Below are 26,510 nucleotides of genomic sequence, written 5' to 3' on the forward strand. Positions count from 1 at the left end.
ATAGAATGAAAATGTTTTTTTTTAATTAGACTACTGGGGGCAAAGCCCATTGTACCCAGATATATAACAGTCGTTAGCACATACGCCTGCACTGTAACCTGCCTGGATTTTGCCCCACTCCTACTTCAGATCCAGTGTGCTGAAGTAATTAAAGAATAGCAGACTCTATTCTCAAGAGCTGGGTTGGATTCCCATCCAATCCCGCATTTTCCAAAGGCCATGTCCACAATCAGCTTTTCATGAGAGAACAGAGATTGGAATCCAGATGAAGTCCAACAACAGTATCATTTTCAACATAATGGATGACTGTAACAGGTGACACCAGCTCAGCTCTACTAGAATTAAATTGTTTTGTTTTATTTGGACTATATTTGTATTGGAAGTAGTCATCAAAGTGATTGACTGTAAGAGTATAGAAGATTGTGTAGCCATTAAGTTACATACACTTTAATATCGATGAAGTGCCTGGCATTACACTTTTGGCTCTGGATTGCTCCAGCACAATGAATTTGTAGGTCTTGATTCTGTGTAATTTGCATTTGTCATAAAAAATATGATCAGACATTATCCCCTCCTAACCGGTATTCAGAGTTGGTAAATTGCTGCAGTATTTAGACATGCGGCCTGAGTGAAGTATAATCCTCACCCCAACCCATGAAAAGCATGGGGTGGAGAAAATGAGGTAATTGCATTAATCATTATACAGTTAGTGTTCCTCTCCTTGTGTTGTGGATCCTGTCCACAAGGGAACTTAATGAAACTGATCTATTGTACACTGCAACTAGTAATCACAAAGGGTTATCTCAGGGTAAGGTTTTTAAAATTAGTTGTCTGGTATAGCCTATTTAACACTGATGGGAGTGGTGTTTTCCAATAGCCTCTTACGCAATGTTGTCTGCCTGTGCAGTCCATAGTTCAAAGGTTTGACAGGATACTGAAAAATTTCCAAGTAAGCTTATGTAAGCTCTGCAAGTACTATAAATGCTTTGCCTCACTTGAGGCATTGGCATTTGTCCTTCATCATTAAGCCAGAATACTTTGAGGAGTAGGAAAAGCTTTTCTCCAGACCTGAAGGCCTCTCAAAAGGTAAGGACTCTAAATAAAGCATTCTCGGGCTACGTTTGCATGACCAAGATTATTTGTTTGTCATGGCTGCTGCTAAGGCATTTCCATCTTCAGCACCATGGAGGCCTTTTGTGTGCACCTTTGCCTGGATCTTGGCAACAAAAGGTGTTTGAGGCTTAAATGAAAGCTGGGGATTCAGACGAACTGGGAGGTTGTGGCCATAGACTTTCGTAACATTATATCGCAAGGGTGCAATAGCAAGTGCCAGTTTTCTAAAGCCTTTCTTAGAAGGCCTATGGTGAAGCAGGGCGTGCGTGTGGCCACAAAAGGGGGGAGGAGGAGGCAGAGAAAGTGGCACTAATGTGGGCAGGACCTTCAAAAATGTGAACCTTCCCATCTATACGATGTGCAAATGGAAATGTGCTTAGACTGGGACCTTTCCAGAAAGATCAGATCAAGCCAGAATACTGGAAATCTGGAGCAAAGCAGGGAGGAACCCAATGAAGGAATCAGTGCAATGTTATGTGGGTTCCCAGAAATTTTCAATTGAAAGCAATTTAGGTTTGAAAGAATTTGCATATATACTGCAAAAAGAAAATATTGCCAAATATTGAGTTTTATACTGATTAAATATACAGGAAATATTATTATTATCATCATCATCATCATTATATTTATTCCCCGCCACTCCGTAGCAGGCTCGTGGCAGGTTATAACATAAAATCCCCATTAAAACATAGAAACCCCACATGGCAGAAACCTACTCCCAAACCCCCACTACTAGTGGGATGGAGAAGGAGGTCTGCTGATAACTACTCGAACCCAGGGGGGGGGGGCTCAGTCTACTTCACCATCCCCAGCCTCAACCATAGACCTGGCAGAAGAGCTCCATCTTGCAGGCCCTGAGGAACGCTGGAAGATCCCATAGGGCCCGCAGGCCACCCAGGAGCTCGTTCTACCAGGTAGGGGCCAGGACTGAAAAGGCCCTGGCCCTGGTTGAGGCTAGGTGCACTTCCCTGGGGAACAACCAACAAATTTTCACCCGCATAGCATAAAGCCCTGCAGGGGGCATAGGTATGTGGGTGCCAACCCGCATGAGGCCTTAAAGGTTAAAACCAAAACCTTGAACCGGATCCGGGCAGCAATTGGCAGCCAATGCAGCTGCCTCAGCACAGGCTGGATGTGGGCCCTCCAAGATGTACCAGTGAGGACCCTAGCAGCTGCGTTTTACAGTAGCTGAAGTTTTTGGATCAAGGAAAAGGTAGGCCCACATAGAGCAAGCTACAGAATTCTAATCTGGAGGTGACCGTTGCATGGATCATTGTGGCCAATTGTTCGGGGGACAGGTAGGGCACTAGAAGCAAAGCCTGGTGAAGATAGAAAAATGCCTGGCTTGCTACTTTCTTGACCTGCACCTCCATAGTCAGGGAGGCATCAATGGTCACACCCAAATTCCTGGCTTGGGACGCGATGGTAAGTTGCGCCCCTGCCCGGGTGGGTAAACACACTTCCTGATCCCGCCCCCTACCACCTAGCCACAGGACCTCCATCTTGGAGGGGTTGAGTTTCAGGCGACTCTACTCGAACCATTCAGTCACTAGTTCCAAACATCTGGCGAATGGTTCCGGGGGAGAATCCAGGTGGCCGTCCATAAGGAGGTAGAGCTAGGTGTCATCAGCATACTGATAGCAACTCAACCCAAAACTCCGCACCAGCTGGGCCAGAGGGCGCATAAAGATGTTGAACAATGTGTGTGTGTGTGTGGGGGGGGGAAAGAACCATGCCCTGAGGGACTCCACAAGGGAATCTATAGGAATGCAAGAACTCATCCCCCACAGCAACCCTCTGGGTCTGGTTCTGGAGGAAGGAGCGTGTGCAGTGCAAGGCTGTGCCCCATATCCCCATGCCAGTGAGGCGGTGGACCAACAGCTCGTGGTCCATGATGTCAAAAGCAGCCGACAGATCCAGAAGGACCAGCATGGCCAACCCGCCCCAATCCAGCTGGCGACGGAGATCATACAGCAGGGCGACCAACACCGTTTCTACCCCATGGCCAGGACGGAAGCCAGACTGATATGGATCGAGTGCTGAAGTTTCCTCCAAGAATGCCAGGAGCTGGTCCGCAGCGGCCCTTTCAACTACCTTGCCCAAAAATGCCAGATGCAACACCCGGTGGTAGCTGGCCGGGTTCTGCAGATCCAACGTTGATTTTTTCAGTAGAGGTCGAACCACCGCCCCCTTGAGCTGCTCAGGGAACTCCCCGGAGCCCAGGGGAGCTATATAGATTATATAATATATAGATTAATTATACAGGAGAAATTTCATAAAGATACCCTGCTCCAGACAATTTCCCTACCAACAAAGAACTTCTACATTCATTCCCTAAACTCAATTGGTTCTTCCTCCAGCAGGAGAGCCCCTTAACACAGAGAAAGGCCCTTGAGGTGAAAGAACTTATTCCAGTACATGGTACACTATTGCTCATGTTACTGTAACAAAGAATTGCTCTAAAATCTTGTATTATTATGCCAGCAGTGTGAAAAATGCAGCCACCAAATAAGTACCTTTTCAAACACAAAGGATTTTATTTCCAACCTGAGCTGGTTACTGCAGAATACATAAATTCATTGGAAGACTTTGAAATCAGAGACAGTGATGTATTTCTAGTCACTTATCCCAAATCAGGTAAGATTCTCTATATATTTGTGAGGAATAACTTGCCTTTATTTAGACTCCCTTAGGAAACACCTTGTCTAATACAGTGCCAATACTGTATAGGAATTCGGGAGTGTCCATAAATGCCTCACTAACTCTGGAGGCACAGGTCAAGAGGGTAGTTTGCCAGGCATTTTTCTAACCTTGCCAGGCTATTAGCGCCCTACCTGTCCTTTGAACGCCTGGCCATGGTGATCCATGCGACAGTCACTTCCAGAACATATTTATGTAACTCACTCTATGTGGGCCTGCCCTTGTCCTTGATCTGGAAACTGCAACTGGTGCAAAATGTGGCTACTAGGGTACTCACAGGAACAGCTTGGAGGGCTCACTTCCAGCCTGTACTGAGGCAGCTGCACTGCTTGCCAGTTGCAGCCCAGATCCAGTTCAAAGTTTTGGTTTTGACTTTAAAGGCCCTTCACAGTTTGGACCCACATATCTGAGGGACCGTCTGTAGCCCTATGCCCCCTGCAGGGCCTTGCGCTCTGTGCATACTAACTTGTTGATTTTTCCTGGCCCTAGAGAAGCTTGCCTGCATCATCCAGGGCCAGGGACTTTTTGGTCCTGGCCTCCATCTGGTGGAATGAGCTTCCAGGAGAGCTGCAGGAGCTTTCTGTGTTCCACAGGGCCTGCAAGACACAGCTCTTTCTCCAGGTTCATGGTTGAGGCCACGGTCCAAGAGAAGTTCTGGTGCCCCCCCCCCCAGTGTTAAAGACAGCAGTATGCCACAGTCACCTATTGGCATGGGGTTATGGCTCCCTCTTGCCACTCTCCCTGTTGTTGTTGTTGTTGTTAGGTGCAAAGTCATGTCTGACCCATCGCGACCCCATGGACAATGATCCTCCAAGTCTTCCTGTCCTCTACCATTCCCCAGAGTCCATTTAAGTTTGCACCTACTGCTTCAGTGACTCCATCCAGCCACCTCATTCTCTGTCATCCCCTTCTTCTTTTGCCCTTGATCGCTCCCAGCATTAGGCTCTTCTCCAGGGAGTCCTTCCTTCTCATGAGGTAGCCAAAGTATTTGAGTTTCATCTTGAGGATGTGGCCTTCTAAAGAGCAGTCAGGGCTGATCTCCTCTAGGACTGACCGGTTTGTTCGCCTTGCAGTCCAAGGGACTCGCAAGAGTCTTCTCCAGCACCAGAGTTCAAAAGCCTCAATTCTTTGACGCTCGGCCTTCCTTATGGTCCAACATTCGCAGCCATACATTGCAATTGGGAAGACCATATCTTTGACTAAACGCACTTTTGTTGGCAGGGTGATGTCTCTGCTTTTTAGGATGTTGTCTAGATTTGCCATAGCTTTCCTCCCCAGGAGCAAGCGTCTTTTAATTTCTTTGCTGCAGTCCCCATCTGCAGTGATCTTGGAGCCCAGGAAAATAAAATCTGTCACTATCTCCAGTTCTTCCCCATCTATTTGCCAGGAATTGAGAGGCCCGGATGCTATGATCTTTGTTTTCTTGATGTTGAGTTTGAAGCCAAGTTTTGCACTCTCCTCCTTCCCCCGCATCAACAGGCTCTTTAGTTCCTCTTCACTTTCTGCCATTAGAGTGGTATCATCTGCATATCTGAGGTTGTTGATATTTCTCCCTGCAATCTTGATCCCAATTTGTGACTCCTCTAATCCTGCCTTTCTCATTATGTGCTCCACATACAAGTTAAATAGGCAAGGTGACAGTATACAGCCTTGCCGAACTCCTTTCTCAATTTTGAACCAATCAGTGATTCTATGTTCAGTTCTCACTGTTGCTTCTTGACCTGCATATAAGTTTTTCAAGAGACAAATAAGATGCTCTGGTATTCCCATCTCTTTAAGGACTTGCCACAATTTGGTGTGCTCCACACAATCAAAGGCTTTAGCATAGTCAATGAAGCAGAAGTAGATGTTCTTCTGGAACTCCCTAGATTTCTCCATGATCCAGCGTATGTTGGCAATTTGATCTCTAGTTCCTCTGCCTCTTCGAAATCCTGCCTGTACTTCTGGAAGTTCTCAGTCTGCATATTGCTGGAGCCTAGCTTGTAGGATTTTGAGCATAACATTGGATGTTATTATGGAGGAATGGATAGTTGATATATACTGCCATGTTTTACTCATGTGTTGTAATTTTATGTCCTGCTTTAATTTTTAATGGGGTGTTATCGGTTTATTCTTAATTGGATTGTTGTACCCACCACAAAGAGCCTCTTGTGGCGCAGAGTGGTAAGGCAGCTGACATACAGTCTGAAAGCTCTGCCCATGAGGTTGGGAGTTCAACCCCAGCAGCTGGCTCAAGGTTGACTCAGCCTTCCATCCTTCCAAGGCCGGTAAAATTACCCAGCTTGCTGGGGGGTAAACGGTAATGACTGGGGAAGGCACTGGCAAACCACCCCATATTGAGTCTGCCATGAAAACGCTAGAGGGCGTCACCCCAATGGCTTGCACAGGGGATACCTTTACCTTTTACCCACCACAAGCCAGTTCCAGGAGTGGTAGGGAATACAAATCTAAAATAATAATTACAACAACAACAATGAGTCAGCAATTTGTAGGCAAGGGTGATCTGTACAACATGAGGAGAAGCTGCTGTTTTGGTTCTTTATCTCATGAATTGCATGCCAGTGTCAAACTATAAAAGGTTCTATTACAACTACCTTGATTGATTGGTTTGCCAAACTGGGTCAGATGTCAGGACATTCATGACTGGTGCTCCTGGGGCACTTTGTTGTAAACAGCTGGAAGGAGCCCTGATTCTGATGGGGGCAAATCTTGGGAGAAAAGCTTAATCATATTACCCACACTGTGCCTACAATTTCTCCCCAAAGCTGTTATGTGCCACACCTGGGAAAACATGCAGATTGCCAATATGTTATCAGTATGTTTGCCTTAACAGGGCCAACAAGAATGAAAGAGCATTTTTCAGGCCAGGAAAACAGAGATTGTCCCCCTCTCCCAGTCTAAACTAGAGAGCCTCCAACTATTTATTACTTAAAATGTTCAGTTAAGAATTCAAAAATTGGTTAGAATTAATTTCTGTTCTTTTCCAATCTATGCTGATCATCCTTTTCCCATGAAGCCCTTGGTTCAACCTGAGCTCCCATCAAACAGAAACCTAAACTCATATAACTATTATAAAATCAGAGTCCAGTAGCACCTTTAAGACCAACAAAGATTTATTCATGGCGTGAGCTTGCTAGTGCAAGCACTCTTTGTAAGACTGCTTGCACTCGAAAGCTCACGCCTTGAATAAATCTTTGTTGGTCTTAAAGGTGCTACTAGACTCTTGTCCATTCCTCACAAGTTTAATATAGCAGGAGTGTGGCAAATTGTAATCGCTACTAATATGCAGTTATGCACGATGTCGTACACAATCTGCCACACTCCTGAAACAGTCCCGCTAAAAGCGCTTCATTGTAGCGCTTCCAGGGAAATCCCTAAAAGTGGATTCACTCTCTGGAAAGTGCTACACTCTTTGAAACAATCTGCAACAGTATCAAAAATGTTCTGTGCGTTACCATTGTTGTGGTTTCAGCAAAGTCCCTCCCCCTGGCTCTCTCCTCTGAACTTCCAGCGAAGCAATTGCCATTTTTTTTTTCTCGGAGCGAGCGGAGAGCAACAAACTGAAAATCGCGCCCGTGTACGGGGGGGGGGGTGTCACTCGGAGAGCGTGGCAATGATGAATCAGCAGCTCAAAGGCCAGCTGCCAGCTAGATGGGTCTCTACGCTAGGAAGAAGCAAGGAATCAAGGCATATTCGTTGCAACGTGTGTTTTTCTTTTTTCTTTTTTTAAAAAAAACCTGTTCTTAAAGGCAAAGGGGCTTTTCCGGAGCATGGTAACAACTGCCCATTGGCTGCTCGTTTGATTGACGGCCAGGGGCGGGACAAAGCACGGAAAAAATCGTTTCCTTTCTAGCGATTTTTGCCAAGACCGGAACCCTGTGGGAAACGATTGAAACGCAACAGGATTCCACTACAAAGGCAGGTATGCGTTACGCTGAATTCCACTATTTAACATTCCATTTTTTCTTTCCAAAAGCAATTTGCCACATTGAACCTTGTGCAGAATGGGCCTCTGATTTTATTGTTCTACTTCAGACCAGCACGGCTACTCATTTGAATCATATAACTACAGTTGTTTCTTGTTCCTTTTTCTTTTCCTTGCCCCTTTTGGCCCTTTTTTGGTTTTTTGGTTTCTTCCTCGGTTGTCATTTAGAGAGTAAGCTCATTTGGGCAGAGGGTAATATATTCTGTGCTTGTTTTACACAACTCTGTTCTTATTTAGGATATTAAGTCAGCAATAACATTATTCTCATTCACAGGCACTGTGTGGACTCAGAACATTTTGAGCCTGATTTATCATGAAGGTAATCGAAAGGGAACTGAGGACACAGACACAATGGATAGAGTCCCATTCCTGGAATACAATATCCGTAACATCGATTACATCAGTCGCCCATCCCCTCGGCTCTTTGCAGCCCATCTGCCCTACTATTTGGTCCCTAAGGGGTTAAGAAGCAGAAGAGCAAAAGTAAGGCCTGCTAGTTCTGTGACTTCATATGACTCAGTGTCTTCCTCTAATTATTTGGGGCCCCTTCTGGAAGACAGACTACTGGTCTACAGAACAGGTGGCAGATGCTGCCTGGTGGCAGGCACTCTGTTGTTTGATTGTATTGTTTGATGTGTTTTAATGGGGTTTTAATGGGGTTTTATTGATGTAGGATTTATGTTGTAACCCGCCATGAACTGCCTGCAAAACAGAGCTCTTCCACCAGATCTATGGTTGATGCCAGGGCAAAGAGAAGATCTATGGCCCCCTCCAAAGGAGGAGCATCCCAGCACATTCCATCTGTGGTAGACAATTGTTTCCCTGGTCCTCAGCGGGGGTAGGTGTGGGCGTTGGTTGCTGCCATGCTTTGGTAGATTGTATTTTTAACTATTGGTTTTAGGGGGATTTTTAGAGGATTGTACTTTTTATCTTGTAAACTGCCACAAGCTGGCTTTGCTGAGAGTGGCGGGCAATAGTAATAGTAATAGTAATAGTAATAGTAATAGTAATAGTAATAGTAATAGTAATAGTAATAGTAATAGTAATAGTAATAGTAATAGTAATAGTAATAGTAATAGTAATAGTAATAGTAATAGAGACACAGTTCAACGAGATCTGAACACAATGGAAAAATGGGCAAATGAGAACAAGATGCAATTTAATAAAGATAAGTGTAAAGTTCTGCATCTGGGTCAGAAAAATGAAAAGCAAGCCTACTGGATAGGGGATACGCTTCTAGGTAACACTGTGTGTGAACGGGACCTTGGGGTACTTGTGGATTGTAAGCTAAACATGATCAGGCAGTGTGATGCAGCGGTAAAAAGGGCAAATGCCATTTTGGGCTGTATCAACAGGGGCATCACATCAAAAATCACAAGATGTCATAGTCCCATTGTATACAGCACTGGTCAGACCACACCTGGAGTATTGTGTGCAGTTCTGGAGGCCTCACTTCAAGAAGGACATAGTTAAAATTGAAAGGGTACAGAGGAGAGCAACGAGGATGATCTGGAGCCAAGGGACCAAGCCCTATGAAGATAGGTTGAGGGACTTGGGAATGTTGAGCCTGGAGAAAAGGAGGTTGAGAGGGGACATGATAGCCCTCTTTAAGTATTTGAAAGGTTGGTGGAGGGCAGGATGCTTTTTCCATTGGCTGCAGAGGAAAGGACGCGCAGTAATGGGTTTAAACTGCAAGTACAACGATATAGGCTAGATATCAGGAAAAAAATGTTCACAGTCAGAGTAGTTCAGCAGTGGAATAGGCTGTCTAAGGAGGTGGTGAGCTCCCCCTCAATGGCAGTCTTCAAGCAAAGGTTGGATACACACTTTTCTTGGATGCTTTAGGATGCTTTGGGCTGATCCTGCATTGAGCAGGGGGTTGGACTAGATGGCCTGTATGGTCCCTTCCAACACTATGATTCAATGATTCAATGATTCAATGATTCTATGATTCTATGATTCTATGATTCTATGATTCTATGATTATAATAATAATAATAATAATAATAATAATAATAATAATAATAATAATTTTCACTGACAACATTAAGCCTCTCAGGATAGTTCTACAAGCCTCTCTTTCTTCTGTGGTGAAAATATGTACTTCAAATTGCCCTGGCCTTGGTACCGATCCTTAGGTCTCTAAGGTAAGAAGGTCAACTGCAGCTTTCCTGTTCACATGCACTTTTATGGTTTCATGTGATTCTGAGGAGGTCTCAGCAGTGAGTTGTTTTTTCTTTACTTAATGTAAAGAAAAAGGGCCCATATCCTGCCTGTGCTGAGGCAGCTGCATTAGTTGCCAGTTGCAGCCTGAATTAAGTTCAAGGTTTTGGCTTTGACCTTTAAGGCCACTCACAGTCTGGGTCCCGCTTGCCTGCAGGTCCACCTATCTACTTATGCCCCCCCCAGGGCCTTATACTCAGTGGGTATGAATTTGCTGGAGGTCCTCGGCCTGAGGGAGAGTCACCTGGCCTTGACCAGGGCCATGGCCTTTTTGGTCCTGGCCCCTAACTGGTAGAATGAGCTCCCAGGAGAGCTACGGGCTCTGTTGGAGCTTTCACAGTTCTGCAGGGCCTGCAAAATGGAGCTCTTCCATCAGGTTTTTGGTTGAGGCCAGGGCAAGGAATATAAGGAGCCCCTCACATAGATCATCAGTTCCTCCAAGGAAGATCTCCCCTGAGACTTGCTTCCAGTTGATCTGTGAGCCGGGAAGGTGGAAGGAGTTTCACCATTGAGGAGGTTAATTCAGGATTTTAATATTGTTTTTATGGGGTTGTATAACTGTTGTAAACTGCCACAACCTTTATAGGAAGTGGTGTTATAGAAGCTGAACTATAAATACATAAAAATATAACTGCTCCATTGCAAGCACACTTTAATCCTTCTTTATCATCCCAAATACAAAGTTTCCAATGTCACACATTAAAGCAGCCTTTTCCAACTTTTTTACCATTGAGAAACCCTTGAAACATTATTCAGGCTTAGAGAAATCCCAGAAGTGAAGAAGAAGCAGATTTGGGTCTTATATGCTGCTTTTCTCTACCCGAAGGAGTCTCAAAGCGGCTTACAGTTGCCTTCCCTTTCCTCTCTCAACAACAGACATCCTGTGAGGTGGGTGAGGCTGAGAGAGCCCTGATATTACTGCTCAGTCAGAACAGTTTTATCAGTGCCGTGGCAAGCCCAAGGATACCCAGCTGGCTATATGTGGGGGAGTGCAGAATCGAACCTGGCGTGCCAGATTAGAAGCTGCCACTCTTAACCGCTACACCAAACTAGCTCTCCAAAGTGGTGCAATCATGCAAAATATGTTTGAGAAGAATAGCTGTGTTCATGCCCACCCAGCCCCCCTCTCATCCCTACCCATTCCAGGCTAATCATTAGCCATTTTGGGAAGGGTGGTATGGGTCAACATGACCATATATGATCATATCACCTAATAAATGTTCAACACATATAAAATGTTCAACACATATAAAATTAACTTCCATCTATTCCAGGGCCATCATGAAACCCTGGCCGAGAAAGCCTGCATTAAAGGATTAAATTAGCTGGGGCAGCAGGAAATTCATTAGTTGGAACTCCATGTGGGGTGCATATGTGGGGAAGGGGACATGAGGAAGGGAGGGGTAATCCCCCTACTCTCTAATATTTAACAGTTTCAGTATAGAAGTATAGAAGTTGTAGCTGTCTTTCTTCTTTTTATCCTTTAGCTGGCAATTGGTGGAGCGGGTTGTTCTCTCAGCCAATACACTGATGTAGGTGCCTCTGGATTTCTTGCCTTGTGTATGTTTTCACACTTGGCAATTGGTGGCAGTAACTTTGGCCATATGAATAGTCAATCACTGGTTTCGTAAGATCTTCCTCAATCTGTTTAAGGCATGTTTTCTTTGGCGCCAATCATTGGATCTTCCATTCAGTTGGTCATTCTCACCAGAGGAGTTTGAGGTAGTCTGCTGGTGCTCATGGCCAAACCATTGCAGTCTGTGCTTTTGGATTCGTTCTTTAATTTGCCGCTGTTTGTCACATTGTGTCTGAATTGTCTCATTTTGATTATGATCATATAGAGAGACACCCAGAATCTGCTGCAGGCATTGCATTTCGAAGGTCTTGAGTTTGTTTATGTCAGGTTTTAGTAAAGTCCATGTTCTGATCCATATAGGAGAACTGGCAGGAATAGTCTCTGGAAGAGACAAACTTTGATCTTCTTCCAGAGGCACCATTTGAGTGTGGCAAATGCTGATGTTGCTTGGCCAATCCAATTGTGGGCTTCAGTGGTAGATGACACTTTCTTTTCTTGCATCAATGAGCCTAAGCATTTAGTGGTGAGCCTAAGCATTTGCAGTGGTTTACCCTCTCTTTAAAAAATCTTCACTGGACTGGGTTGTCATCAGTATGCAGATGACACCCAGCCCTACATCCTCATGAATGGTCCCCCAGACTCCCCCCCAGAACCATTCACCAGATGTTAGGAAGCCGTGGCTGGATGGCTTGAGCAGAGTCGCCTGAAACTCAACCCCTCAAGATGGAGGTCCTATGGTTGGGAAGGAAAGGGGCAGATCGGGAAGCACACTTGCCTGTCCTGGCTTGGACCCAACTGACTACCACATCCCAAGCCAGGAACCTGGGTGTGACCTTGGATGCCTTGACAACTATGGAGGCACAGGTCAAGAAAGGGCAGGGGGGAAGGGGGCGTGGGCACCCAACGTGGTGACTGCACATAGGCACTGTGCTCTGTGCCTGTATGTGTGTGGCAACTGGCGCACCATACCTCCCCTCCCACCCTGCGCTGCTTCAGCCTACAATGGCCACTTCGGATGCCGCTGCGCATAACCCTAGTTGGAATAGAGAATAGTTTAGGAAAGAGATATTAGGAAGAGAATAAGAAGTAGGGATATAGTTGCCAGCTGAGGGACAAATGGCTGTAGAGTAATAAATTAAGAAGACCAATTAAATTATAACTGAACAGAACCTAGCAAATAGAAATATACTGAATCCAGGTTAGACATTGGAATTATGGTGGAAGTTGATAACATTGATAGGCTTCATATCACGCTAATAAAGAATATGCTTTGACTTTGATAGGCTTCATAAGGGGGATAAGTCAGAGGGAGGCACGAAGGGGCTAGGGATCCCAACCAACTGGAGAAATGACAGATATGGGAGTGGGAGGAGATCTGACAAAAGAAAGGGAAGAAAATATGTACATCCTAACAGCAGGTGTCTCTGGACCCTCAGGACCCACTTAGAAATCTGGACAGGTTTACTGCCTTTCTAATCTATCCCAAGAAAGGCAAGGGGTAAAACCAAAGAATGCTACCCACATCTAACACTGATGCTGTGCAATACCAACAATGAAACCTCAACTCTACAATTGTATTTTGTGGAGTATGAGGTGGATCTGGCATGTGTGACTGAGACCTGGTTAAAATAGTTTCCCTCAAAGGGCTCACTCCCATAGGGTTCTTGGTCCTGCATCAATCACAGCCTATGGGATGGGGAGGGAGGTGGTTATCCTGGTTTGGGTGAATTCCTACTTTCAGGGCACCCTCCACTCCAACATTCCTGGGAATTGAGTGTGTTGATCAAGGGTGGGGCCTGGTCAAGAGCTTGGCCATATGGTTGATGTCCCATCCAATAAATGCACCAGCAGATGCCCTGTTTGGCCTGCTAGAGATGGTGGTCAACTGAGCATTAGGGTTCCCCAGACTCATAGTCAGGGGGACTTTAACATCCATGCAGAAATGCAGGTCTCTGGATCAGACCTGGACCTGGTGGCATCCATTGCCACACTAGGGCTCTTGCAATTTGCTGTCAGTCCCACCCTCTGAGTAGGTCACACCTTGAATGTGAGCTTTGGCACGGAGTTAGAGGTGAATCTGATAGCAGCTAACGCAGTGCCATGGTTAGATCAATATGCCCTGAAGGCCTGACTATGGATTCCCCACCCTTCCCCAACAGGCAGTGAGTAGATTTACACCCACCTGCAGAGACTAACAATTCCTGAAGGATTCCTGAATGCTCTGTGGGATGATATCTCAGCAACTTGCTAGATGAGATGGTTGACAACTGGCACAACTGGATGGGGCTGCCTTTGATGAGATTGTTCCCCAGTGCCCTCTCCCTTCTCACTCTGAGTCAGCTTCTCAGTACACCAAATACCTGTGTAGAAAGAAGCAGGAATTGAGACAGCTAGAGCAAGGTTGGATACAAACTCATGATGAAGCCACAAGAACATCTTATAGGACACTTATGAGACCCTATGAGATCACAGTGACGGAGGAAAATGACAGTTTTATGCTACCTCCATTGCATCTGCTAGCTCATGTTCAATTCAGTTATTTAGGGTAAATTAGTCTTTTACTGCTCTGCAAGAAGGACACACAATTAGTAGACAGATTTGCTTCAAGGATTTTATGAGCTACTTCATGGATAAAATCTTGTTATTCCATGACATACTTCCTCTGACACTTAACACAGTAAAGAAACTTGAAGCCCCTTGGCTTCCTTTGGAGGAGTGTTTGATCAGTTTCAAATGTCTTGTGTAGGCTGATATCAACAGGCTGCTATCTCCAAGGCCTTGTCCTCTAGACCAGCGGTCCCAACCTTTTGAAGGTTGAGGACCACCTCCGGGGATGAGAAAGAGCTGGCGGCCCGGGTGCAGTGCATGCGTGTTAGCACCCCCTGGTGGTGAAAACGCACATGCGTGGCAACTCTGGGCATGCGCGGGCATGTGTGTTTTGTCCGCCAGCATGCCAGCGGCCATGCCTGCCTCTTCCCCCCCACTCTAGCGGCAAGAAGCTAGCTGGGCCGTGAGTGAAGCGGCTGCTTTGGCGGCTGCTTCTCTCATGGCCTGGTGAGCTTCTCACTGTGCGGGGGGGGGGAGGCAGGTGTGGCCACCGATGGCCCGCTACTGAGGCCTTCACGGCCCGGTACTGGGCCATGGCCCGGGGGTTGGCCACCCCCGCTCTAGACCCCTGCCCCTCATAGTTCCTAAAAATAAGCAGTAAAAAGATAAGAGGACTGCTGTGGGAGATAATCTGTCCCTGTCCACTGGGACATTCCCAAATGGTCTGAAAGAGGCAGTGGTTTGTTGGTTATTAGAGAAACCATAGTTGAGGCCAGTCAGGAAATTCTCCAAAACAACTCATCAGGCCTTCCTTCCTCCCCACCCAACCTCCTAGTACCTCCTTACCTTCCTAACTTTGACAGGACAGAAATTTTCCATCACCAGTGCTGAGAATCCATATTTTATTTACAATCTTTACATTTTTACATTGTTCTACTGTATTATTTTATTGCATTTATAGTTTTATTGCCTAATTTTTAACATAATGTGGGTTTTGAATCTGTTGTTAACTGCCCTGAGATGGCACATCTGCAAGGGGCAGCATACAGATTGAATTTTAAATAAATAAATAAATAAATAAATATAAATAAAAAGGGCTTTGTGGGGGTAGTAAATGGGTGACAGTGCTGGATTAGGCTCAATTGTCATCAAGCATCATCAAGAAGAAATGTTTTATTCCTAATCCCTCAATGTAAATAAATCTGAATGGTTGGAAGCCATAAGGATAACATAAGGGGAGAATCAGATACAAACGTTGTGTCATTGCTAGATGCTCCATTTCATCATATTAATGCAATATAATGTATTTGTTTTATTCTAATAATCAATATTATTGCAGGTTATTTATGTGTCAAGAAATCCTAAAGATGTCTTGGTTTCCTATTACCATTTTTCGAGAATTGCCGCCAAATTAGAAACAGCAGGAGACTTTGGTGATTTCATGGAAAACTTTTTAGCTGGGGAAGGTAAGGATTGTTTATAGCTGAATGATGAATAATATTTGTCTCTGCATACCATTTCTGCAGTGAGTGAGGGGAAAAGCCCTTTTGAAACAGCAGAATGCCATTCTACATTGGAATCTAAGGCTTCTCCTAGGTAGAGATAAAACTGTGCCAGCTGGGCTGGGAGAATATTAACCCAGGTTGCTTTGTGAGAAGAGATTGAAGCTGGGTAGGGGCTTGTAGCTTTCTGGAGAATTATGATTTTTCAGTCTGTTTCAGTCTTGCAAGGTCTTTTTACCTGGGACTGATTGCAGTCTCCTTTTTTGTTTCTGTTGAGAAGTGGAAGTGGTGGGCCTCTAAACTGTAAGGCTCCTCTTGCATGAGTTGAAAGGTGAAAGTCAAAGGGCTCTTAGCCTGGGGATCACACCTGGGAACCATTCATCACTCTAGAATTCAGCATTCAAGTCAATGCTGATTTCAAAATAGAGAACCTATTTCAAAATCTCTTGTCAACTCTTATTTAAACAAGAGATGACAAGACTGAACATCGACATTTTAGGAATCAGTGAATTAAAATGGACAGGAATGCGTGAATTTAATTCAGATGACCATCAGGTATACTACTGTGGACAAGAATCTCACAGAACAAATGGAGTAGCCTTCAGAATCAATAAGAGAGTAGGAAAAGCAGTCTTCAGATACAATCTCCAAAATGACAGAATGATCTCAGTTGGAATCCAAGGCAAACCATTCAACATCACAGTAATCCAGGTCTATGCCCCAACCACTGCTGCTGAAGAGGACGAAGTTGACCAGTTCTATGAAGCCCTATGACACCTTCTAGAAGCAACGCCAAAAACTGATGTGCTTATCATCATGGGGGATTGGAATGCTAAAGTAGGAAGCCAAAACCATAGCGGGATAACAAGCAAAGTTGGCCTTGGAGTACAAAATGAAGCAGGGCAAAGGCTGGTAGAATTTTGTCAAGAAAATACAATGGTCATAGCAAACACTCTTTTCCAACAACCCAAGAGACAACTCTACACATGGACAACACCAGACGGTCAACACAGAAATCAGATTGACTATGTGCTCTGCAGCCAAAGATGGAAAAGTCCTATACAGTCAGTAAAAACAAGACCAGGAGCTGATTGTGGTTCAGATCAGCAGCTTCTTGTTGCAAAATTTAGGCTTAAATTGAAGAAAGTAGGGAAAAACACTAGGCCACTCAGATATGAACTAAATCATATCCCTGACGAATATACAGTAGAGGTGACAAATAGATTTAAGAAATTAGATCTGATAGACAGAGTGCCTGAAGAACTATGGACGGAGGTTTGCAACACTGTACAAGAGGTAGCAACTAAAACCAGCCCAAAGAAAAAATAATTGTAAGAAATCAAAATGGCTGTCTGAGGAAGCTTTACAAATAGCTAAGGAGAGAAGGGAAGTGAAAGGCAAGGGAGAAAGGGAAAGATACACCCAACTGAATGCAGAATTCCAGAAAGTCTCGCTGTGGGGGGGGGGCGGGAAGAAGGAGCTTGCCCGGGGTTGGGGACCACTGGTGTGGAGCACAACAAATTGTGGCAAGTGCTTAAAGAGATGGGAATACCAGAGCACCTTATTTGTCTCTTGAGAAATGTATATGCAGGTCAAGAAGCAACAGTGAGAATTGAACATGGAATCACTGACTGGTTCAAAATTGAGAAAGGAGTTCGGCAAGGCTGTATACTGTCGCCTTGCCTATTTAACTTGTATGCAGAGCACATCATGAGAAAGGCAGGGTTAAATGAGTCACAAATCGGGATCAAGATTGCAGGGAGAAATATCAACAACCTCAGATATGCAGATGATACCACTCTAATGGCAGAAAGTGAAGAGGTACTAAAGAGCCTGTTGATGCAGGTGAAGGAGGAGAGTGCAAAAGTTGGCTTGAAACTCAACATCAAGAAAACAAAGATCATGGCATCTGGCCCTCTCAATTCCTGGCAAGTAGATGTGGAAGAAATAGAGATAGTGACAGAGTTTTTTCCCCTGTTCTCCAAGATCACTGCAGATGGGGACTGCAGCAAAGAAATTAAGACACTTGTTCCTGGGGAGGAAAGCTATGGCAAATCTAGACAGCATCCTAAAAAGCAGAGATATCACCCTGCCAACAAAAGTGCATTTAGTCAGGCTATGGTAATACCAGTTGCAATGTATGGCTGTGAAAGTTGGACCATAAGAAAGGCCGAGCGTCAAAGAATTGAGGCTTTTGAACTCTGGTGCAGGAGAAGACCCTTGGACTGCAAGGCGAACAAACAGGACAGTCCTAGAGGAGATCAGCCCTGAATGCTCCTTAGAAGGCCAGAGCCTGAAGATGAAACTCAAATACGTTGGCCATCTCATGAGAAGGAAGGACTCCCTGGAGAAGAGCCTAATGCTGGGAGCGATTGAGAGCAAAAGAAGAAGGGGACGACAGAGAATGATGTGGATGGATGGAGTCACTGAAGCAGTCGGTGCAAACTTAAATGGACTCCATGGAATGGTCAGGAAGGCCTGGAGGATCATTGTCCATGGGGTCGCGATGGGTCGGACACGACTTCGCACCTAACAACAACAAAATTCAATAAGAACAGCAGCTATGTGCTCATGAAGGTGTGGTAACCCATAAAATGTAACAAGGGGAATTGAGGTACGGTGAATCCATGACCAATATAAAACTGGGAGTGAAACATCTCATCTCACCACTGTATAACACCAGTTCTCTGTAATAGATTATTTATTTTTAATACCCAATTTGTTCCTAACAGTTCTAGCAAGTTCATGGCTAGACCATGTGGAAGGCTGGTTTGCTCACAAGGATGACTTCAATATTCTCTTTCTTACCTATGAAGAAATGAAGAAGGTAAGGTTGTTCTGTCAGCAAAGCTACCTGACGTTCATTAGGCACTGTCATCCAGGATCTTGTAAACCGCCTAGAGACAGCTGAGCAGATTGGGGCAGGCTATAATTTTAATAATAAACAAACAAACAAACTGTTCAAACACTTTCAGAAGAGACAAAGGGAGTGTTACAGATGCTTACTAATCCCGACTCCCATAGGAGGCCCTCTGCATGCAGCAGCACCTGCCAAAGGAGCTGACCTATTTGACCTCTGAGCAATCTTTGTACCTGCAGTAATCGTAAAAGCTGCTGAAGCTTTAGCCCCATTCATTTAGTTCTTGGGAAATAAATATGGATTGTATGGCAGTGATCGTTCAAAGAGGGGGCAATGCAGTTGATACTATACTGGAAAAGGCCCAATGGGATAACAAATTTCAGTATCCTGAACCAATATTTAGACTTTCAACATCTTATTACTCTCATGTCGAATTCTCCATTACTGGGTCCTTATGGTTTTCAGGTGTGGATAATCTGACACCGAACCATGTTCCATTTCAGGACCTGAGAACTTCTGTACTGAAGATATGCAACTTCCTAGGAAAAAGGCTGACCGAGGAAGAGTTGCAGGATGTTGTGGATAAGGCTACATTTAATAAAATGAGAGTGGATCCCAGAGCAAACTATGAGAACATGCCATCTGATATCATAGAAAAAGGCAAAGGACACTTTCTTCGCAAAGGTAAGTCACTGAGGGTGTCAGATATGGACTCATACCCAGTAGACAGGCAATAATAGTACTGTATTAAATAATATTCAAGATCCCATAGAGTTTCTCATTTCACATAGCAATGATTATGGGTGCCTCTCTTATACAAAGCAAGAATTCTCCCCTTCTCAGTCTAATGAACACAATTATATCAGAAATCCCAAGAGCCATCTTTAAGTTACTACAGAATTTGAATGGGTGAAATTAATCTCCCTAGAATTAAGGGCTCCAAGGGATAATGTGGCCGTTCTAAGTTTTGTAGCTGCAGCTCCCCATTTCCCTGTTCCCTAGGATGTTTAGCTGCCAGCTGCCGCAGGATCCATTGCCTTGAGTGGAGAAAGCACTAGAGCTTACAGGTTGCAAGTTATGTTGGGAGAAATAGAGGCATGTGAATAAGGAGAAAATGTATATTATCACACTGGGGAATGCAGGGAGCCAGGCAGGAACAGAGGCCATAGGATTCCACTTTTGTTGACCTTGAATTGTGAGAGCTCCTCTTTTCACTCTCTTCTCCTGGTTACACTGCAGAATAATACACCTGTCCCTCTCAGGTGCTTCCTTGCAGCACTGCTGTCTCATGCCCTGCTGTCTCCAGCTGCCAATGCAGACCTTTGTGCTGATAGAGACTTCCCCTGTCCTGTTGTGAGCACTGCCTCTTGGTGACATCTAGCCCAATGTGCAGACTGTGGTCTTCATCTTGGTATCCATGTCCCTCAGTCCTCATCCCTGATGATCCCACTGCAACTTAAATTTAAGGAAATATTGGTTCTTTAGCAACACTCTTCTATTTAGGACTGTCTGTCTGACCACTTTCTCTGCCATGTGCTTTTTCTCTCTGCTTCTTGCACCAGGTACTGTTGGGGACTGGAAAAACACCATGACTGTAGCACAGAGTGAAAGGTTTGACAGTGTTCTCAAGGAAAGGATGCAAAAGTTGCCCATCAAGTATTGCTGGGATATCAATGAAGATCTTCCATCTTGAAAAATGTAAAATCATATTCTGTGTATACATTTAATCTATATCTGTGCAAAATAAAAATTGCAGCCCCCAGTTACTGACTTCTTGTGTGATATCCTAGCCTCCACACTGAAACATGGAGGAATGTGTTATGTACCTTCTGTATTATGTCCTTTCTTCAAGGAGGACATCCTGTTGACTTGATACACAGCATTTTGGTATCACAATCCTGAAAGGACTCAGTCTTAAGTTATAGAGTTAGGGCAGTGATTCTCAACCTACGGGTCATGACCCCATTTGGGGTCACCTGGCCCTTTCCACAGGGGTCGCCAGGTTGCTTGTGGCAGCCTCTGGCGGCAACCTGTGATGGCGGGAGGTATCATGCAGTGGCCTGCAGCGGCGGGCGGAGTCGGGTTATGCTTTCCGCAGGGCCTGCAAGACGGAGCTCTTCCCCCAGGTTTTTGGTTGAGGCTGGGGTCAGTGAATTAGTGCCAACATTCCCCCCCCCCAGACCTAGTAAGTTAGATCTCCTCCCCACCCTCCCTGCCGCTCTGATAGCAGGGGTGGGAATAATAAGAACTTCCGCCATGTTGGGATTGTTTTAAAGTCTTTTAATGGGTATTTTAATGAGGATAGGACTGTTGTGACCCGCCACGAGCCTACGGGAGTGGCGGGAAATAAATCTAATTAATAATAATAATAATAATAATAATAATAATAATAATAATAATAATAATAATAATAATAATAATAATAATAATAATAATGGTGGCTGGCAGTGAGTGGAGGCAGGCAGAGACAGCAGGCAGAGGTGAGTGTGAGCTGCATGGAGCTTTTATTGCAATTCCAGGTCGATTCAGTCCCTGCCGTCTACACAGAATATGATTTCCGTTTTGAATTGGGGCGATTTAAATATTCCCTCTGCAACAGACATGATTGATCGGGAGTGCCCCTACCTTTTCTTCACGATTTCCTAGAGTGCTTTTAACCCTTGATAAATATAAAAATCGAATTCCTAAGATGTGCAGCTGTTTGCGTTTCCCCGAACGAAAAGCTGCCGAGCCTCCAATTGGGAGTCCGTTCAAATGCTTCCGGTTACGAAACTTTCCTTCCAAGATGTATTGTTTCTCTTTGTTTCCCTCTGGAATTTGTTTCCCTCTGGATTTGCCTCTTCTCTGAGAAGCTGCTGGCTAGCTGGTTTTCTTTTTTCTTTTTTAATGAACGTTATTGCAAACCCGTGGAGGGGAGGGGGTGGCGTTGACCTTCCAGGGCCTGCAATTTAGACAAGCCTCCTATTTCAAAAGGACGGCTGCAAGCTTTCCCTGTGAGATGGATCAAATTCCCTCTAAGCCCCAGAGTGGGAGGCTGGTATTGGCATAATGGGAAAGAAAACACAAGGAGCCGGCTCCCAGCTCCCGGCTCTCCCCCCCCCCCTTGGAACCTAGTCACAGAGCCTCCAGCTGATTCTCCACCAGCAGTCAAACAGAGGAGAAATCCTCCGCCCTCCCCAAATCAAGTGCAGAGCACTTTCTGTTTCAAATCAGGGGGAAATAATCAGGAAGACCTGAGCTCAAATCGATCTGAATTCAACAGGAATAAATAAAGTAAGTACAGATTCAGCAGTGGATGGAGGTGGGCGGTGGTGGCAGCCAGCAATCAGAGGCAGATGGTGGCAGCGGAGCCATGGTACTGGCTGCCTCCACACTGCCTCAATTGTTGTGTGTCTGTGTGCGCATGCACGTGCCCATGCCTGCCCACATGCATACACCTCCTCCCGCTTCCACCGCAGTTGGGGTCGCGGCAGTTAAAAGGTTGAGTACCGCTGGGATAAGGTTAGGGTGCCTAAAGTCAGCATTTCATGAGGGAACAGAGATTGGAATCCAGGTTAAATCCAACAATACTATCCTTTTCACAATAATGTATGACTGGGGGTCCCAGTATGTAACAGGTGGTCCCAGTTCAGCTCTACTAGAATGAAAAAGTTGTGTTTAATTTGGACTACTAGAGGCAAAACCCATTGCACCCAAGTATACAGCAGGTGTTAGCACATACACTGTGACCTTCCTGGATTCTGGCTCTCACCCCTCCCTACTCTGTCTTGAGATCTAGTGTGGTGAAGTGATTAAAGAGTAGCAGAATCCATTGTCAAGACCTGGGTTTGATTGCTAACTCCTCTCCATAAGGAGCCAGCTGGGTTGGCAACTTCCATGTGGGGGCCTGGAAACATTCAGGAAGATGAAAGCAAGCCAGAGAGAAAGAGAAAAAGAGAAAGAAAAAGAAAGAGAGAGGGAAAGGAAGGCACCAGTACTCCTGGAGAAAACAGCTGGTTTTGAGGGGAACAGGCCCTCCTATCCCCAACCCATACAACACAGTCTACACATATCACTACTGTCTCCACCTTCCCATCCAACCCCACATTTTCCAAAGGCCAGGCTGTGGAGGGGTAGACTGCCACTTTCCCACCTTCTACATCTTCCAAATGCCTGGTCAGGAGGACGGGGGGGGGGGGAAGCGGCCACCTTTCTCCCCTCTCCCCAGGTTAGGCAGAGAAGGTACAGGAGAGGCTGCCTCCTTCCCACCCCATTCTCCATATCTCCCAAAGGCCAGGTTGCATGGGGAAGGTCATGTGGGAGCCTCTTTCCCACTCACCCCCATCTCCCAAAGGGCAGGTCATGCAGAGATGGCTGTGGAAGGGCTGCCTCCTTCCTTCCCTCCCTCCCTCACATCTCCCAAAGGCTAGGCCAGGCAGGGATGATGCAGGGTGGGCTGCCTCCCTCCCTCACATTTCCCAATTACCAAACTGGGTGGGGAAGTCACGGGGAGTTGCCTCTTTCCCACCTATTCCCATATCTACCAAAGGCTAGGCTGTTTGGGGAAGTCCTTGAGGGATGGGCTGCCTCATTCCCACCCACCCCCATCTTCCAAAGGGCACGGCAGGCAGAGATCAGTCCCCCTGGTGAGAAAGGCTGCCTGGGAAGGGGGAACTCTCTGGATTTGAATCCCATGGATGTGCAGGGATGCCAGACTCCATGGAAAACAAAGAGAAATGCTATGTGTTATAGCAATAAACATCAAATAATCAATAAACATGTCACTGCTTCTTCCTTCAATGAAAATATTTAATTGATAGCAAAATTTGCTTGAAGATCTAAAAACCTTTCAGTCTGTACATTCTTCAGTTCCATTAATTATCAAAGTAAATTAAAAACAGTTGTATCTTTACCATTGTTCTCCTTAATATTTGTGAAAGGCCCATGTGGGCGGAGCGCTGTCCAGGACACAAAGCTGGGTGCAACCAGATTGGGCCAAACCCTGGAACACTTGCATCCAGAAGCCGCCTGCAAGCCACGCAGCCAACCTCGCAGCCAGATGCTGCATGGTCACCGGGGACACCGCTTCTCCACTGCCCTGCATTAGCCTCCAGCCCACTGCACCCACCAGCGGCCATGGCATCCTGGGTGCCTCCAGAGACGTCGTCCAACCTTCCACCAGGGCTACAGGCTTGCCTGCCACACACCTTGATGCCCAGCTACCTTGCCCTCAACCCAGCCACCAGTACACCGCACGCCTCCAGTGCCACATGCCAGCCCGCTCACCTCTGCCCGCCTAGCCCCAGCCACCAGCCATGACTCCAGGTAGGGATGAAGCCTGCTCCTCTGTTGTGGCCTTCCACTAGCATCCATTGCATTCCTGGATGCAATGGGCTATTTTCATAGTGTTACAATAAAACATGAAAACATTGTTAGACAAAGACCTTACAGAGGGTCTCTCAATTACTACCTCTATGTCAGCTTTTCTCAACTTTTTTACCATTGAGAACCCCCAGATAATTATTCAGGCTTTGAGAAACCCCAGAAGTGGGATCTCCAGATCCCAGCTGGAGGCTAGCATCCCTGCCACTGTAACTTTATTACCTTTACCAGGCAAAAATGCTCCAGAACACCCTAAAACAGGCTGGAATGGGCATTAAACAAACAACAGTGCTGCGCAAAAAAACTCACAAAAAAACAACAACAGTGGGATTAATTACAGAAACTCAAAGCCAATATTTTAGAAATGAATACGTGTACCTGTACCTTTATTAACCCGTTCCAGGCCAAAATGCTTTCAGAACACCCTGGAACATAATAGAATGGGCATTAAATAATAGTATCACAAAAAAACAGTGGGACATGAAAAAGGCAGTACAATATTTTGAACTCTAAACGCAGACATCATATATGCTTACTTATGGTGCCTCTTCCAAGGATTTCCCCCTACATGCCCAGCAAGTTTTGTGAGGTTTCGTATTCCAGGGAGAGGCACTGTGAATTTGAAGCCTTTAGCTGGCCCATGGTTTGTTCTGTCTGCTTCTGAACCCATGAGCCACAACTAACCAACACCTCTCCAGAAATCTCTGCACAGGTTGGCATGTAGCCACTTAACTGTAGAATACTTCCTCTCCTTCCCCCCATTCTGGAGGCATTTTGGCATGGAAAGGGTTAATATGTGAACAATGTTTCTGTGTTTTGATTTCCAAAATATCATTCTGGAGTGCGTTTAATGCATCCCACTGTTTTTTGGGATACTATGGTTTCTTTAATGACTATTCTGGCCTGTTCCAGGGTGTTCCGTAGGTATTTTAGTCCCATAATGGTTAATAAGTGGTCAATATTTCTGTGTTTGAATTTCCAAAACATTGTTCTGGAGTGCTTTAAAGATGTCCCTCTTTCTTTCTTTCTTTCTTTCTTTCTTTCTTTCTTTCTTTCTTTCTTTCTTTCTTTCTTTCTTTCTTTCTTTCTTTCTTTCTTTCTTTCTTTCTTTCTTTCTTTCTTCTGAGGCAATATTATTTGTTTAATGCCCATTCCAGACTGTTCTGGGATGTTCCACAGACATTTGACCTGGACACTGTTAATAAGGCTATATAAGTTCCACTTTTTAATTTCTTAAATATTGTCCTTGACTGTATGTAATGCATCATGTGGTTTTGTTGTTTATGATACTGTTGTCTGATTAATGCCCATTCTGGCGTACTCTGGAGGCATTCTGGCCTGGAACAAATTAATAAAGGTGTGAGAATTCTGCTTTTTCATTTCTAAAATATTGTTCTTAAGTGTCTGTAATACATACCACCATTTTTGTGATACTCGTGTTTCTTTAATGCCCATTTTAGGATGTTCTGGAGGCATTTGGGCCCAGAAGAGGTTAATAAAAATGTGAGAGTTCTGCTTTTCCAAAAAATAATGGGACATATTTAAGGAACTCCAGAACAGTATTTTGAAAATCCAAACATAGAAATATCAGGCATTTATTCACATGTTTGGAACTAAAATACCCTTGGAACACCCCTGAAGAGGCCAGAATGGATATTAAACAAGAATACCAGCACCAACTCACACCCAGAACCATTCCACGCCCAATAAAAAACTGAAATCCTTACCTTTTGTAATTGCCATATTTTTGGCATTTTGCATGACCTCATGAACTTCCAGCGTTACAGCAGCAAATCAGCAGCTACATCCTCCATTTTAAAGCACTTGCAGGGGAATCACATAAAATGGATTCTCCCTGCCACGTAGCGCAAGCAGGAGGAGAGCAACCAGCAAGCAACTTGCAAAAGACATGTGCGTTACCAAAGTGGCTGAAGTAGCAAGATCTCCAACTCCAGTGTCCACCCTTGAGCCTGCCTTCCTTTCTCTTCACTCAGAACGGGCCTTTCATTAAAAAAAACTGCCTGGAGCAACGAATAGGCACACAATCGCCCAGAGCACAAAATAAATGTTTCCCCACCAGTTTGCACATAAAGTATGCCTCTCCCCCCCTCCAAAAAAAAACAACAAATCACCGCCAAAATTTTTTCAAGCTTCAAGGCTCCGGATTGCAAGATACACATGCCTTTAAACACATTACTGTCATTAAAAAAAAATAGCTCGCATCGCGGTCCCTTTAAAGGAAGGAGAAAGGTGATTAGCCACCTGTCTTGACTGACAGGTGGAAGAGACGTGTGTGTACAGCCCATTCCCCTCTTCTGCCATTTTAAGCATGCGTGAGAAATATCAGGAAGTGTGGGACGGCAGCAAAGGATCCAACAGGTGAGGAATTCTTGGAGCCGCAGGGTTTTTTTAGCATTACGCCATTGCGATGGCGTAATGCTAGTTTTTTTTTACTGTGTGGAATTTCCCCCAGTTTTCTCCAGAGGTTGTCTATCCACCCGGTTGTCTATCCAGCCATATCCACCCGGAAGCCAGACTGGAAATGGTCAAAGGAATAGGGCCACTCTGGATGCCTTTAACTGTTGCTATTCAGCATACCTGAATAAACCTGAATAAACTCAATTTAACTTTTTCCCCACAGAA

At 45.1% G+C, this 26,510-nt stretch overlaps 1 protein-coding gene across 3 annotated transcripts; it reads left to right on the forward strand.

Annotated features, from left to right (window-relative positions):
• The first annotated feature begins 299 nt into the window (after positions 1 to 299).
• Positions 300 to 25,593, forward strand: LOC143819553 (amine sulfotransferase-like). 3 transcript variants are annotated; one of them, XR_013225004.1, is made up of 8 exons: positions 302 to 1,086; positions 3,598 to 3,750; positions 8,073 to 8,281; positions 15,484 to 15,610; positions 18,379 to 18,473; positions 19,010 to 19,190; positions 23,426 to 23,810; positions 25,328 to 25,593. XR_013225004.1 is itself a non-coding variant. In XM_077301330.1 (7 exons), exons 2-7 carry the CDS (start codon positions 3,609 to 3,611, stop codon positions 23,590 to 23,592), a joined length of 921 nt encoding a protein of 306 aa, XP_077157445.1. In that variant the 5' UTR covers positions 300 to 1,086; positions 3,601 to 3,608; the 3' UTR covers positions 23,593 to 25,234. The 3 variants fall into 3 exon arrangements, 2 of the variants coding, with proteins under 2 accessions (XP_077157445.1, XP_077157433.1); XM_077301330.1 differs by lacking the exon at positions 25,328 to 25,593 and having other exon boundaries at positions 300 to 1,086; positions 3,601 to 3,750; positions 23,426 to 25,234; XM_077301318.1 differs by lacking the exon at positions 25,328 to 25,593 and having other exon boundaries at positions 23,426 to 25,234.
• Positions 25,594 to 26,510: the final 917 nt, after the last annotated feature.

The sequence above is a fragment of the Paroedura picta genome, chromosome 1 (genome assembly GCF_049243985.1).
Source record: "Paroedura picta isolate Pp20150507F chromosome 1, Ppicta_v3.0, whole genome shotgun sequence".
NCBI classification, from domain to species: Eukaryota; Metazoa; Chordata; class Lepidosauria; order Squamata; family Gekkonidae; genus Paroedura; species Paroedura picta.

What these genes read in the sequence shown, in the direction of transcription:
- LOC143819553 (XM_077301330.1), top strand. Translation starts at nt 3,609, where the DNA reads ATGCAGCCACCAAATAAGTACCTTTTCAAACACAAAGGATTTTATTTC. An exon ending in CCTATGAAGAAATGAAGAAG is followed by an intron (nt 18,474 to 19,009) that starts GTAAGGTTGTTC and finishes GTTCCATTTCAG; the next exon opens with GACCTGAGAACTTCTGTACT. An exon ending in AGGACACTTTCTTCGCAAAG is followed by an intron (nt 19,191 to 23,425) that starts GTAAGTCACTGA and finishes TATTTGTGAAAG; the next exon opens with GCCCATGTGGGCGGAGCGCT.